At 37.3% G+C, this 15,670-nt stretch overlaps 3 protein-coding genes across 3 annotated transcripts; 1 reads left to right on the forward strand and 2 right to left on the reverse strand.

The window, feature by feature from the left end:
• Positions 1-336: 336 nt before the first annotated feature.
• K460DRAFT_282793 (uncharacterized protein) lies at positions 337-2,958 on the forward strand (the record flags this gene model as incomplete). The annotated part of the gene is made up of 4 exons (XM_040928597.1): positions 337-459; positions 531-1,026; positions 1,080-1,842; positions 1,893-2,958. The coding sequence occupies 4 exons, from the start codon at positions 337-339 to the stop codon at positions 2,956-2,958; spliced, it is 2,448 nt and encodes an 815-aa protein (XP_040788981.1).
• A 1,626-nt stretch (positions 2,959-4,584) lies between these two features.
• Positions 4,585-5,547, reverse strand: K460DRAFT_124448 (uncharacterized protein). Its single transcript, XM_040926644.1, has one exon. It carries the CDS (start codon positions 5,398-5,400, stop codon positions 4,705-4,707), a length of 696 nt encoding a protein of 231 aa, XP_040788982.1. The 5' UTR covers positions 5,401-5,547; the 3' UTR covers positions 4,585-4,704.
• A 329-nt stretch (positions 5,548-5,876) lies between these two features.
• On the reverse strand, positions 5,877-15,593 carry K460DRAFT_377632 (arginine deiminase type-3; the record flags this gene model as incomplete). Its single annotated transcript, XM_040934992.1, has 3 exons — positions 5,877-6,891; positions 14,251-14,989; positions 15,425-15,593. 3 exons carry the CDS (start codon positions 15,591-15,593, stop codon positions 5,877-5,879), a joined length of 1,923 nt encoding a protein of 640 aa, XP_040788983.1.
• Positions 15,594-15,670: the final 77 nt, after the last annotated feature.

Genomic DNA, 15,670 nt, shown 5'->3' on the forward strand with positions numbered 1-15,670 from the left:
TCATGCTGTCTGTATTGCATCTGGCCGTCTGATTGGCCCCTGTCCTGTTGTAAGCCCTTCTGTTCAACAAGCAAGCTGCCCAGGCCTCTCGAACAACCGCCGGGCCTCCGTCCGGGTTGGTTTGGTACATGTAGGTGCGTATTTCCAAGCCGTGCACAGGCAGTGAAATGAAAGACTGAGGTCATCCATCGTCGGTCAAGGACGCAGAATTTGGTATGGACTCAAGCATCTGCCTCCCCACCTTCGACACGAAGCACCACCACGACCCAGCCCTCCCCTCCTCCTCCTCCAGCGCCTACGCCTGCGCCTGCGCCTGCGCCCGGTGAGAGAGCAGCCATGGAAGGCGCGACGGCGACACAGACAAAGACAGAAGGCGCCCCGCTCCCCTCAGAGGAGGGTACCAGCGCTGGTCAGAGCCGCATCGCCCATACCTTGACAGCCTGTTGTCGCTGCCGCACGGTAAGCCATCCTCGCCAGCCTCGCCAGCAGAGCCTCTTCCCTACTACCACGACGACTGACACCCCGCCCAGCGCAAGACGAGATGCGACCCAGGACTCCCCCGATGCGGTCCCTGCGAGCGAACCAATTCACACTGCGAATACTACGACCCCACCAAAGGCAGGAAGATTGCCCGCAACTACGTCGTCCACCTGCAGCAAAAAGTGCGCGACCTGGAGAAGCAACTGGCCGAGCTGGAGCGGGAGGACGTCGAACCAGACCCTGAAGATGTCATGCGCGGCGCAGCAGCTGTGCGTGTCCAGGACTCAGACGAGTCCAAGTTCCTGGGGCCCTCGAGCGGCATAACCATCACGCGCCTGGTCATGCAACTGGCCAAGCAGTTCACAGAGTCCAAGAGCATATCCGAAATCGTACCACACGCGAGGCAAAAGTCCATCAAGGCCGCCTTCGCCCAGGAAGACGAGCGCCCCACCTCCAAAATCTATCCCCTGGTCAGCGATGTTGCCGCTGAAGAGCTGCCCAATCGAGATCTCACCAATCTACTGGTCGAGCTGTTCTACTGCAAAGGTACCCATGGCCTCGCATTTCGTAGCCGCCATGTCTGCTAACGAAATGCCTAGTCCACCCCATGTACCCCATCTTCCACGAGCCCACCTTTACCAAGGATGTCGAGGACGTCTACAACGGCTCGGTCGATCCTTACCAAAACTACTGTCTGCGCATGGTGATCGCCATTAGCCTGCAGAAGATGGACACGCAGTATGCAGGCTTGGCCGACAGCTATTACCTTGCAGCCCTCAAGTTTTTCGAGGCCGCCATCAAGCCAATGAACCTAAAAACCCTGCAGTGTTTCGCTCTAGTGGCTGGCTACTCGCTCCTTACGCCAACCAGGACTGCCGTCTACTACATCATGGGCCTCGGCGTAAGGCTTTGTCAAGCATTAGGCCTGCATGAGGAGAAGACCATCACCATGGGCCCAGGTGGGCGCTCAGCTGACCCCCTCGACGTGGACATGCGTCGCCGACTTTTCTGGAGCATTCTTACCATGGACTACGGCCTTTCCCACAGCCTCGGACGGCCCGCTCACTTTGCAACCAGACGAGAACACATCGATGTCAACTTTGGCGAGCTTGTCGACGATGCCTTCATCACCAAAGAAGGTATCAAGCCGGCACCCCAGGCATCCCTCAAGAAGTGGATTGGCATCCACTTTTACAAAATGCGCCTCCTGCAGCTAGAAATACGGAAAATGTTATATCAGCGAAAGAAGCCCGAGCCCAAGGACGACGACCATCCCTGGTTCACCGAAATGGTGGCAAAGATTGAAGCTTGGAGGGACACCAGCCCCGAGATGGACGGCGGATCAGGCTTGAACAAAGTCTGGTAAGTATCACATGCGTTGTCAACGTATCCCGTGACTAACCATGTGTTAGGTTCATCGGCAGGTACAACACAATGGTTGTCTTTATTTTCCGTCCCTCTCCCCAAGTCCCGCGGCCTTCTGTACAAGCTGCCATGCGCTGCTACGATGCATGTCAATACAACATTTACATGACAAAGAAGCAGATTGAAACCAAGTCCGTGGACATGACCTGGATCTTCGTCCAATCCATCTTCATGTGCATCAATACCATACTCTGGACCCTGTCTTATTCTGAAGTGCGCCGCCGCCACAGTCGCGACGAAGTGGAAGCCCATTTGAATGTGGCCATGGAATCCATCAGGCTCTCTTCTGAGCGATGGCCAGGAGTAGCATCTGCCATTCAGTTATACTATAACCTTATTGGCGCTTGTATGAAGATCTTCGACAAGGATGGTGACGTTCCCATCACAGCCACATCTCCATCCGATACCGCATCTGTCGTGTCGGGCAACATCGTGGATGGCATCAACAGGTCTCGGACAACAAGCCCAGCCTCGGCGTCTACTGCATCAGTGAGCACGCCTTCGGATAAAGTTCCTGCCCCGTTCGGCTATTTACCAAACCAGAACCAGCCCACCTTCAACAACAACAACGCGGCCAACGTCGCGAATCCTTTCTCGACCTCACCCAACATACAACATGCTTCACTACACGCATCGCCTCAGCAACACGCATCGCAACCGTATACTGAGCTGAGCCCCAAGACATCCATGGACCCCAGCATACCCATCTTTAGCTACCCGCCGACCACGCAATTCTCGCCTTTACCAACCACCTTCGCCGAACTTCCTCAGTGGAACCCAACATTTTCAATGCCTCAACAAGAGTCTTTCGGTATGCCCACGATGCCCATGTCGTCGCCATTCTACAACGAGGCGTACGCAGCAAATCAAGGCTACGAGGTAGCCGACTACCTCAATCCAGGGTGGAGCCAGGAGGCCAGAGGCACTGGCTTGAACCAAGAGCAGCAGGTGCAATTGATGCACGATTTCGAGATGAATGAAGCAAAGAACATCGAACAGATGATCCAGCAGAGCCACCAACTCTTCCCACCGCCGCAGCTACAAACGTACTGAAGAAGAGGAAGCGCGGATTTATTCTAAAAGACACCCGACATCGTATTATCTCCACGCAGCGCCTCATATCGACAACGAAATCTTGGCCACCGGCGGTACAGTCGATTCCGGGCCACGTTCCCCGAATTCAATGTTTGCGGTCGTGTCCGAGTCAGGAATCGTCCGCTCCTGTCAAAACGCCAAGCGGGAACGCCCAAAGACTGTCATGTCGATCCTGCCGATCCTCGCCATCTTATGGAGCTAGATTCGTCCGAACGCCACCGAAACAGGAATACCATAATCCGAATTCGATCGACCTCTATGAGGCCTGTCGGGATCTGGACCATGGATCCTCGCCACTGGCTACGGACTCGCAACAGAAGAAGGCATTTTGACCGATGCAAAGGTACCTAAGCGCGGCAGGTTTCATGCCTGTCTAGCAGGGATCACGCATCAGGACAGCAACGATACTAAAGTAGACAAGCCTTCCGAGGACAACATTTTTGTGGGCAGATGTGGAAGATTACTAGCATCGACTTTACCAACAATCAAACCTGGATGATGACTAATTAGGCCAGTATTACCCATGTATGCCAAGACTTGAAGAAGGATGGGGGTTGGAAGCTGTATAGGCTACACCAAGATCCAACGGACAGCCCGCGAGTAAGTGGACGAATACCGTAGACGGAAAATAGACGCGGAATTTACGATCGATTTCTCAGCTGGCTCTGAGTCATCTTCACAACAGTACATCTCTGTCCTTGAAAAGTTCCCGCTGCATATCAATATCCCATCTAACCTACCAATTTGCAGAGAGCTTCCGAGCTTTACAACTTATTCTTCTCTAACCTACCACCCACCAAAACCCTACCTCGAAGTCAATACCTTCTCTACTACCACCACCACCATCCACCCATCCATCCATCCATCACCTCCCCGTCCCCACCCTCTCAAACTCCCCATCAACCCACCCCAACATCCCCTGCACAACCTCCTCAACCCCTACCCTCCCTACTCCCTTTTTCCCTTCCCCTTCCCCTCCCTCTGCCTCCTCCCAAACCCCCCTCAAAACCCCACACACCCACATCCCCCCCTTCAAAACCGTCTTCCGCTCCCAATCATACACCCTCGGCCGATTCTCCTCCAACTCCTCGATCAGCTCGAGTAAACTCGCGCCCTGCGGCTCAGACTGGTAGTCCTCTAGGATGTTTTCCAGCGCGATTTGCGCGCCTTTGTGGAAGGGTTGCCGGTCTTTGGGTGGCATTTTAGGGACGGCGGGGAATGTGTAGGGGGTGGTGGTGCGGGTAGTTTCAGAGAGAGGTAGGGCGTGGTGCTTGTGCTGTTTTTCTTGCATCGCGTGCTGCGGGGAGGTTGTTGAGTCTGTTTCCCAGGATGTAGAGGATGAGGATGAGGCTTGGCTGAAGGAACGGATCGTGTGCTTGGGGTTGGTTACTCTTCTCTTTTTACTACTGCGAGTAGTTTTGCTTTCCTCCTTGGTGCTCAGCTCGGCAATGGGCGTATCGTGCATTTCTACATCGCTGTCTTCCGTGTCTGAAACTACGTACGTTGCGCTTTTGTAGTCTCTCGCTTTTCTGCCTCGTGGCTTTGATGGCGCTTTTTGGGGCGGGGCGAAGACCTGGCGTTGCTTTGGGACTTTGAGTATCACTATGAGGCTTTTGCGAGCGTCTTTTCGCGGTACGGGCTTTGTACAGGTTTGCGTGTTGTGCGCTTGTTTATTGCCCGTGCCTTCGACCTATGTATGGTATGTTAGCGACGGTGCGGAGAGTGTGCGGAAGAGTAAGTACGTACCGACCGCCGCGTTGGCGATGGCTGCTGATCGCTTGTTGGAGGACTTGCGTGCGGTGCGGTGAAGTGTAGCGTGTTGTCCTGGGGAGACATATAGCCCAATTTGTCCGCGTCCTGCAGCGTGCTGGTAGAATCGCGTTCGGGGGGTTCAGAGGACTTCATGGCCTTTTCGCGCCCGCCATGGGTAAGCAGTTTTCTCCTCTTCCTCGCAGCGATCGCACTGTCGAGCCTGCTGGTTATGACCTCCGTCTCATCCAGCTCTGTACTTCCAAGGGCCTCTTCATGCACAACCGCTGTTACAATGTCCTTGTCCAGCAGCTCATCCCTACTATCCGGGGTTTTTGTCTGCGGATCGGAGGCGCTTTCGCGCTTGATGAGTGGCGGCGCAGCATCCGCGACCCTCTTTCCATTCTCAAAATACAATGAACCAATGGCTTGTAGAACGTTTTTGAGAATGGATACGGCTGGTTGCCCCTCGGCGATGGCTCTTGGTGCGTCAGTGTCGATGGCGGCGTTGAAGGATGCGAGGCCGCGGCTCAGCACGTCAGGCATCAGCGCTGGATCGGCAACAAATCTGGCCTTGCGCTTGTATAGCTCCAAGAGAGATTCTACATCGCTGAGAGTCTCGTCAAATATTGCGCGGTTCTTGTCGGTCATGGTAGTGATAACTGAGAAGTTGATGCAGTGGGATTGGATGTGGAGGTGGAAAGAGCGAGTGAGAGAAGGCGCACGCTCTCTTGAGTGGCGGCTGTCGGTGCTTTGAACGACTAGAGTTGAGATAATGAAAGATTCTTAAAGCTGAGGTACCGGAGTGAAATAGCTGGAATCGGGCGTTGCGGTGGTCTTACCTCAAGTAGTGAAGACGGGAAGAGCGGTCGGAAGCCCATGTGATCATAGCCTTGAGCTACACTGAACTCTGCCTGCCAAGAATAGATATGTTTGCGCTCTGAAATCACTGAGTACGTACGTCATGTCTCACAGGTGCGAGAGACTTGAGTTTAGTACAATCATGAGTAGCGACGCTTTGATTGAGCGGAACAGTTGAGAACTTGCGGGCTACTGATACAGGGGCGAGTGAATCTGAGTACTATACAGTGTCTTCAAGGCCTTACAAGTTGCCTATCATTCCCTGCTTACCACCACTGTTTCCCCATCTCCCTGATCGTGTTGGTCCCACAATGCACTTCACCGCCAAAGGCGTGGTGTGAGTTCCAACTATCCAAGAACCTGACTTTCCAGCCTAGATTTTCATAAATGCTTTCAGTGGTCTCGGCTATGATATCTTTTCCATTGATCACTGGCCCCCAAGGGTTAGGCGCGAGGTATGTCCCGAATCCAGTCAGGACCACTCCGTTGATGGTCGCGGGATGCGCAGCGATGCACGCGAGTTCCTCGTCCGCTGCTCGTGGACCGTTATCTGGGACCTCATTGCGGTTAACATTGTAGAAGAGTATGGGTAGATGGTGGATGTCGGCGTCACTGATCCCAATCTCGGTTTTGAGAACGTCAACGTTCGCTTTGATACGTTTAGCAGCCTCGGTATTCTTAGTAGTAAATTCGGGGTCTGAGAGAAACTCGTTGATGGTCTTTTCGGGGACGGGCACCGAAAGCGAGCCGTAATTCTCGTCTGTGCACGTCTCTAATGTCACTCCGTCAATTGGGGCGTCGGTCTTGCGTGAGTACCATGTCACATCACCGTAGCCGGCCTTTTGAAAATCCTGAAGCATCTTCAGTGCAGCTTCTGGGTCGGCGACCATGACAGCCCATCCTCTATCTGTCTTCGATGGCACAAATTGCACAAACTCGTCGACGTGGCCTACATACAGCCACGCCGTGTCGAGCAGGATTGGATCTTGGACTTCCTGAGCATGGAGATACGGAAGGATATGTGGCTCATATGGACCATGTCGACCCATGATTATCCGACCAGCAGGCCACTTCTTTCCGTTGAACTCGAACGGCGGCGTGCATTCCAGGTTCCCCATTGAGTTGATCTCGTCTCTTGCGCCACCTAGCTGCTGAACAGCACCCACACCAGTATCTCTCAAGCACTCAAAGACTTGGCGTCCTGCTACGCGAGAATCTTGACTTGAGCGTAGATGTACGCGGAGTCCAATGGGTCCATCCGGCCCAGGCATGCTAGTGTACCTGTAGAACTGAAGAAAGGTGATCGTATTAATGTAGATCTATATGTAGGGGGAAGCTATATTTATATATATAAAAAAGTAAAACTAGAATAAGCTAGTCTATATATAAACTAGTATATTAAGCATATAATAAATTATATATTAAGAATTTAAACTAACAGCCCCTTTAAATTTTAATATAAGATAAAATAAAAAAAAATAGTAGCGTTATAGTATTATACTATAGTAAAAGTATTCTATATTAGAATTATAGTCTATATACTATTTACTATAGTAAAGCTATATAAAGTTATAGTTATACGCCTCTCCCTTATAATTATAATATTTATAAATTCTAATATAGTTAAACTATACTTCTATATAGTCCCCTGTAATGCTGTAAGTAGTATAAAGCTATTTAAATTTTAAAATTTAAATATATTTAGCGTCTTCTTAAGCTTGCTCCTGCTATAGTATATAAATAATAAAGTACTATTCTACTTTATAGAGCTTATAGTTATAGATAATAGTATTATTTATATTTATATTAGGTAGGTTAGAAATAGCGCTTATAGCAAGTGCCTAGTTAATAAGACTAATATTTTAGTAAACTACTTTAAATTTAATAAAGTTTAAAGCTTTTATAAGTATATTAGCAAGATTTTTTTTACTACTAATTTATTTAACTATAATAGAACTTTGTTAAACGTAGTTGCAGAAAAAGTAGTAATAAAAGTTAATATATTTACTATATTAGTAAAACTCTAGGTTCTTAGCAAGCTTAATAGCTAATTAATTATTAATATATATAAGCACTATATTAAAGTAAATGCCTATATTAAAGTTATTAATAAATAACTTAATTTATATAGCTTTTTTTACAGCTTTACTAAGAGCTATATACTTTGCTTTATATATAGACTAGGCTATAACCTTTTATATAATAGATAACTATAAGATAGGACTTCTTGCTAGTATAAAAATATAGCTAGTAGTAAAGTATTAAAAGTTAAAATATTTAGCTTAGTTAGTATTAATATAGCTTAAGAACTAAGGTTCCTGCTTTTTATATATAATACTAATTTTATAAGTACTACTTATATAAGCGTACGCTCTAATTATTGCGTTTATATAATATTATATTAAATTACTATTAAAATATTTATAAAAGAACGCAGCGTAAGCTAGGTTAATATATATTATAACTAATAAGTAGTTAAAAAAACTAAACTTTTAAAAATATTTTTTTTTAAAAGTAGAAGTAGTAATATTATTATTATTTTACTCTAGCTTAATATAATAATTATATAAAGTTTTAGTAGCAGCTATATTGCAAAAGTTATAGCAATTAAAAAGTTGCTAAATATATTTAGCTTAGTAAATTTTTATTATATTTAGACTTTATTTAATATATATTTCTAAATACAAAGTATTAGAGTCTTCTAATATAATAGTAAAAGCGTTAGATAGTTTACTTTTAAACTTATTAATACTATTCTAGTATAGAGCGTAGATTTAAATATTATTAATATAGACTAAAATAATTAGCTTTTACGCAGTATATATATAAACGCAGCTATTATAAAGTAAAATATAAAAGCTTATTTATATAAGCTTTATAATAAGCATTTTATACTATACGCAAGGCGCTTGCATAAGCTTATAAAAAAATTTAAGTAGTAACTATATATAGCTAAGAAGTAGCATAACTAAAAGTAGTAGTATATAGTAGACTATTTCTTAAAGTATAGTATTAAAAAAAGTAATAATAATATTAACTTATATACTTATTTATTTAAGTAGTATATAAATAGCAAGCAGTATACGTATTAACGTGACGGTAAAGCAAGCTATAAAAAAAAAAGTTTTAGTATAATTAATACTAAAGCACTATTAAAAACTACAAGTAATAAGACAAGCTTTAAATTTAGTAATTTTACTAATTAGTATAAGTTTAACTTTATAAACTATTTTAGTAAAGATAATTTTTTTACTTTTAAGTAAAAAGACTACTTTATAAATACTCTTTTTAAAAAGCAAATTAAATTCTTTTATTATTATATTATACTATACTTTTACTTTAAGTATTATTATAGCTTTTTTATAGTTACGTAGCGTGTAAATAAAAGATACTATAGTAGCTATAAAAGCAAGCTAGTTATATATATTTTAAAAGTTTCTATTAAGTAATATATTATTTTTTATAATAAATAAGTTTGCAAAATTACTATTAAGGCAGTTATTAATAGTAATACTTATGTCTAAAACTTGCCTAAAGCTATATGCAAAAAAAGCAAATTAATTAGCTTAAAAAAATTTTTTATTAAAAATATCCTTATTAAATATATTACTATTATTATTATTATAAGGTATTATAAGTATATAGGCTATAAACCTGTGTCCTTTATAATCTAGATTATAGGTAATAGTAAATATTATATAACTATAGTTGTTAAGTTTCTTATAAACTATATATATAGCCTTTTTTTTAATAATAAAAATATTGTTTACTGTCTTTATTATACACGTCTAATAGTATTTATATATATATAAATATTTTATAATTATATACTGCAAGCACAGATAACCTTTTATATAGTTTTATCTAGTAAACTAACAGGCTATACAGACGCTAAATTTAAAGTAATTAAAATTTCTATTAAAATAGTAGGCTGTCTACGTAGTGTTATTATTACTATAGTATTTATATAAAATGCTACTATTTATATAATATAAGCAGGAAATAGCCTAGTTATACTTATAGCCTTTTTTAATATAGTAGTTATAAAAGTTATTATTTTTATTAGTAAAAATTATATATATATTGCTGTTTGCAATATATATATTATATAAATATTAATTATTGCATTATAATAGTTTAAGTATTTATGCGTTTATGCAGTTTTAAATTTTATAGTTTTAATATATAGTATATTATTATTTTTTAAGTAGTATTTACTACATATATATTTGCACTAGTATATAGTTTAAATATTTATTAACTATAATATAATAGTTATATAGAGATTCTGTGCATATTAAGACTTTTATAATTTTTCTGCATTATTTGCAGCAGTTGCATGCACGCTACTACTTTTTTATTAAAAATAAAATGCACTTACTCTTTTTTTTAATATACTAATTGCATTTTATATTATTACTTAAGATTAAGCAGTTAAGCTATTATACAAGATAGTTAGTATAGATATTATTAATAAATTTATTAATTCTAAGTAGTTTAAACAGATTAAGTTCTTTATTACTATTACTATTTACTAAGCTATAATTATTCTTATTTAAAAATTATTATAGTTCTAAAAATATCCTTTAAAGCGTAGAATTAATAGGTATTTTATAGCTAACTATAGTAGTGTTGTTATAACTAAGCTAAAGCTATAAGTTAGAAATAATATTTTTAAGCAGAGCATTATTACTATTATTAAAAAGGCTAGACAAGCTGTTTCTATTACTTTTATTAGTAAAATTAATAGTTGTATTTTTATCTAGAAAAGTGCTATTATTTTTATTAGTAAAGTTAATAGTTATATATATTTATATAAGTGCATTTAATAACTACGCAGTACTATTAAAATATTATATAATTAATTATAAGTTAAATATAATATTATAAAGTAGTTAGTTTATAGAGTAATTCTTAAAAGTGTATATTCTTAAAGTTTAAAAAAAATTTATTTATTTATTTAAAAAACAAAGTTTTATAATTTAAGTAAGTTTAAAATATAAGCTTATACTTATTAGCTACTTCCTCTTTACTTAAAATTAAGTTACCTGTTAGTAATTAAGCGTATAAAAGTAAAATAAAATAATAGTAAAAATAAAAAGTAATATACTTAAATATTATTTGCGCGCTATCTTTTAAAACTATATTAATAGTACTAGTATATATACTAGTAATAAGTTTAGTCTGTCTAAAAAATAATCTTAGCATTACTAGTAGTAACAGCTAGTTTAAGCAATATGTGTAAAATTATATATATATATTACTTTTTATACTTACTTTATAAAGTCTTTATTATTAAAAAATTTGTCTATAAAAGTAGATAGCATAAAAAAGTAGCTATTAAAAGCAGACATAGCTTTATTATTACTATTGCTATTATTATTACTATCTAAGTTAAGTATTATATCTAGTACCTAAACAAATTTTTATAGTACGCAGTTATTAATATACTAACTATAAAAATAAATATTATTTATACTAGTTGTATTATTAACGTAAGCTATAAAAATACGCCTAACTTATTTAACATTAAAGCACTAGACTTAGCAAATGTCTTTACTATCTATACATAGAAAGTATATAATATATTTTTATAAAAAGTAGAGCTTTTATTAAATAATAATAGTAATATAGAGTTTAGAAGGCGTAGTAATATAAACTTATACTTTTTATATATTATTTTTACTAAAGTTAGGTTTCTTACTATAAAAAGCTTTATAAAAAGTCTTTTTATTTTATAGCGCTTTTATAAAAATTTAGTTTTTCTTATTAATAGCTTCTTGTATAGTATATATCTAAAAGCTTTTTAGTAAAGTAGTACTACGCAGTATTTTTTTAGTACAGTTAATAATAAATTTAATTATATTAAAAAAAAGTATAAAGTTTTTAATTATAGCTAAAGTATATTTATATATAATCTAATAAAAGTGCTTAATTACGCTAACTATATAGTAAGTGTATAGAATGCTAAATTTAATAGTAATACCTTTGCTATTGCAAAAGGCCTAAATAAAGTATTATAAAAACTTATTATTATATTATATATAAATAATAAGTTTGCTATATTTTATAAATATATATATAATAAGCGTAGTAAAAAGCTTTGCAATTTTATCTTTAGTAATAAATAAAATAACCTAAGTAAATTAAGTAGCGTTATTAATAAAAAATAGTATATACTTCTTGCTTTTTAGGCCTAGGACAGAATATAGTTTTTATATATTTATAATAATAAGTTGCCTAAATTTCTTATAGTAATAGCAGGCTAGATTATAGGAAATTTTATAAAAGGCACAAGTAGTATAGCAAATAAAATAAATATTTTTAATTTTAGCTTTAATTTATATATTTATAACCTTAAGTCTTTTGCTTACTTTAAGCAGTGTCTATATACTATTAAAACTTAAGTAACTAAAATAATAATGCTTTAACTAAACTAAGTTATTAAAATTAATAGTAGCAGTAGTAATAAAAAGTATAAGTAAGTACTAAAACTAAAGTATATAAATATTTATTTAAAAGTAAAGCAAGGCGTATATAAACTTTACTTTATTATTTTTTCTATATATTTTTATAGCAGTGCCTGTAACTATAATAATAAAGTTTAACTATATAAAAAGTAATAAAAATAGTAGGTTGCAGTATGCTTAAAGGGCATATTATATATAATATAGTTTAAAAATAATAAATTTATTATATAAATTAGTAATAACAAACTTAATATTACTTATACTAATAATATTAAATTAAAATTTTTATTTGCATTTTCTAATAGTCTTCTTATAAGGCTTAAGCTTAAAAAAGAGGGATAAGTTATTAATAATATAATAAAAAGCACTACTATTATAAATTTAATAATTAAAAAAAGTTAGTAGTATTAAAACTGCATATATAATTTATATAAATAATCTATTAATTTTATCTAAATTTTATATACTTTAGCTATTACTATTTGCAATAGCCCCCTTTGCACCTGTTTTTAGCTTATATTTATAGTTTTATTACATGTTAGACATAAAAGAGCAGTTAAGGGTAAAGTATATATATTTAAAGTTTAAAATATAAAAAAAATTAAAATTAAAATTATTAATTACTATTATAATTATACGCTTAAAATAGAGATTATTAATAATAGCAAAATTAAAGTTATAATTTTTACTTATACTTTTAGTATTTTTAATATTTTTAGTATCTTATTACTTTTTGCAATAAGTAACTTTAATATATTTAAGTTTACTATATTTAGTACACTTAGGAGTGTTAGGCTTGCTAATATAGTAATAAGTTTTAATAATATAACTAGTATAACTATAGTAACTATATATAAGGCTATTACTTATATTATAGTTGCTATTTTTATTATTATTATTATTTTTGCCTTTTCTATTGCTATTGCTTTTGCCGTTGCTGTTAGTATAAATATTACTAGTAGTATTATTAAACTTGTTTTTAGTAGCGTTCTAGGTATTTTTATAGTTATTAGTATACTTAGTAATAAAATTCTAGTAGTTTATTTAAGTTTTTTAAGTAATAACTTTTTTTTTAAAGTAAAAAAGGTCCTAAATTTTAATAAAAGTATAGTACTATTATAAAAAAAAATTTTTATTAATTTTATAAATTAAAATAGTATAAGTAAAGAAGCCTTTAATAGCATTAATATTTTTATAATAGTACTTAAAATTAGCAAAAAGCAGGCAAATAGTAGAAAGATTTATAAGTATAAAAGCATTTAGCTTTGCTTTAGTATAGTAAATAATAACTAAATTTAAAATTTAGTATATTTTAATAATATTAGCTTAAGCTGTATAAAGCTTTTTTTTTTATTTATTATTAAATTTATTTTAAATATAGTCTTCTACAGCATCTTTAAGAAGATAAAAAATAGTAAATAACTTTTTATAATACTTATTATAAAATTAAAGCTTAAGCTTATAAATTTTAAGCTTAGCCTTATACTTAAATTAGGCAGTATTGTTATTATTACTAGGCAAGGTAATAATGCTAAAAAAAAAGTATTAATTTTTAAAAAGTAGTATTATAGCTTTAAATATAGTTTTAGTATGTAAAGGAATAAGCTTAATAAGCTTAAAGTACTAAACTATAAAACTATTATAGTAGTTAAGTAAGCTTTATTAAGCAGTAACTTTCTTAAAAGCGCGCTTTTATTTATAAAAGTTATTAAAATTAATTAATTTAATAAAATCTTTACTAAGCGCCTGCTTAGTATTAATTATAAATAAAAACATATCTAATATTATACTATACTTAATATAGTAGTGCTTTAGTAAGTTAAATAAACGCAGTAGTCTTTAAAAAACATAGTAGTTAAGCAACTTAAATAAATTAATATAAATACTATAGTTTTAAAATTAACTTTATAGTTAAAAAGTAACTAATATAGTTGCGTAATAGTAGCGTAAAAAAAGTATAGTTTATTATAGCTAAACTACACGCAGGTGCGCAAAAAAGCTTATAACTTATAAAATTAAAAAAAAAAAATTGTATTAATATAAATCTATATATAAAAAGAAGCTATATTTATATATAGAAAAGAGTAAAACTAGAGTAAGCTAGTCTGTGTGTGGACTAGCGTGTCAGGCACATGATGAATCACGTGTTGGGAATCCAAACCAACAGTACCCCGGCTTGAGGAAGTCTTGCACCCAGGGATCGTCTTTGCCCTTGAAAAGAAAGGGCTCGGGAAGATTCAGACTATTTGTTTCCAATTTCAGATTCTGCGCGAAATGGTGCTGCCACGGCATGTTCGCCTCATCTCCCGCGACTGAAAGCAACTGCTGCACCTTATCGAGGTGGTTGTGTACAATGACCGGCGCAACACGCAGTTCAACTTCATCTATCGATGTCTCGCTCCCATCTTGGACCTTGAAGCTCACAGTGGCGCGACCGTCCCAGACATCGGGTCTGCGTGTGTCTCTTGCATCAATTCCAAAGTGTAGGCCGCTGCGAAGTTGCGATGCCGTGAAGGTGTGTTCATTCCGTACAATCTCCCAATTGCCCTCTTGTTTGTGAAAGATCCGAGTGAGAGGCCTTTGCTTGAGATCAGGAATCGATATACATCCGGTTGCTGAGTCTGATATATCGGTCAAGGGCACTGTCCGAAGAGGAGCTAGGTGCTGTGGGGCGCGCTGGATGTCATCTGATGCATCATTGCATGCCACCAGCTCTTTATCAATCAAAGGCGGTCTAATTATTGAACAGCGACGATTGGTATCGCCTATGTTGGGAAGGAAGATGGCGCCCCGCTCGTTGGTCCACTTCGCTTTTCCGACACAGTCAGAGGTGCCGGAGATGTCGACAATGCCATCGCGATTGACATCGGCACGAATGTTCGCTTTGAAGGCATACAAATTGGCTGCACCTGAACTAAATTAGACTGTATTCAGGATCTTGTTGGGTGCCCATACCTGAAAAACGAAAGACAGGATGGAAATGTATCTTGGGTGACAGAGTTCTACTTTGTATGCGATGGTTGTAGAATAGTAGTGGACCTCGCTGGAGACGACATGCTATCCTATACGCCATATTCAATTGTGCTAGAGGCACTTGGAGTTGACCCGGCGTACACAAAGGAGAGTCGATAGGGGCCTGACAAGGACAATGCGCCTCTTTGATGGGTCGCACAGCTAACACAACCTAGTCTAAACAAGATATCACCTCTAGAACAAAATAAAGCGAATGAAAAAGAACTAGGAAACAAATCAAAGTATTCATGCGTGAGGTTTGACAGAACTAGGCAGCGAAACAATATGATTGGCCTGAAGGTAGGCTAAACTCAATTATGCCTTAGTGCTACCCGTTTCATCCAGGCCGTGGGTGCAGTCTTCCGCGCCCATCTTCATCTCGACTCGGCCGCCTCGCGATGTTATTCGGATACCATAGAGCAGCTGTTTCTGATTCGACTTGTCTATTTTGTCGTCTGCTGTCCTAGGCCTCGTCTGGTCGTCTGGCATACGTAGACTCATAATCTCCGATTACGCCAACTTTATCTCCGAACCCATCTGGAACGAACGCGAAGTAAGGATTTCTCGATAATATTGTG

This window comes from Cucurbitaria berberidis (assembly GCF_010015615.1).
Source record: "Cucurbitaria berberidis CBS 394.84 unplaced genomic scaffold K460scaffold_3, whole genome shotgun sequence".
Lineage (NCBI taxonomy): Eukaryota > Fungi > Ascomycota > Dothideomycetes > Pleosporales > Cucurbitariaceae > Cucurbitaria > Cucurbitaria berberidis.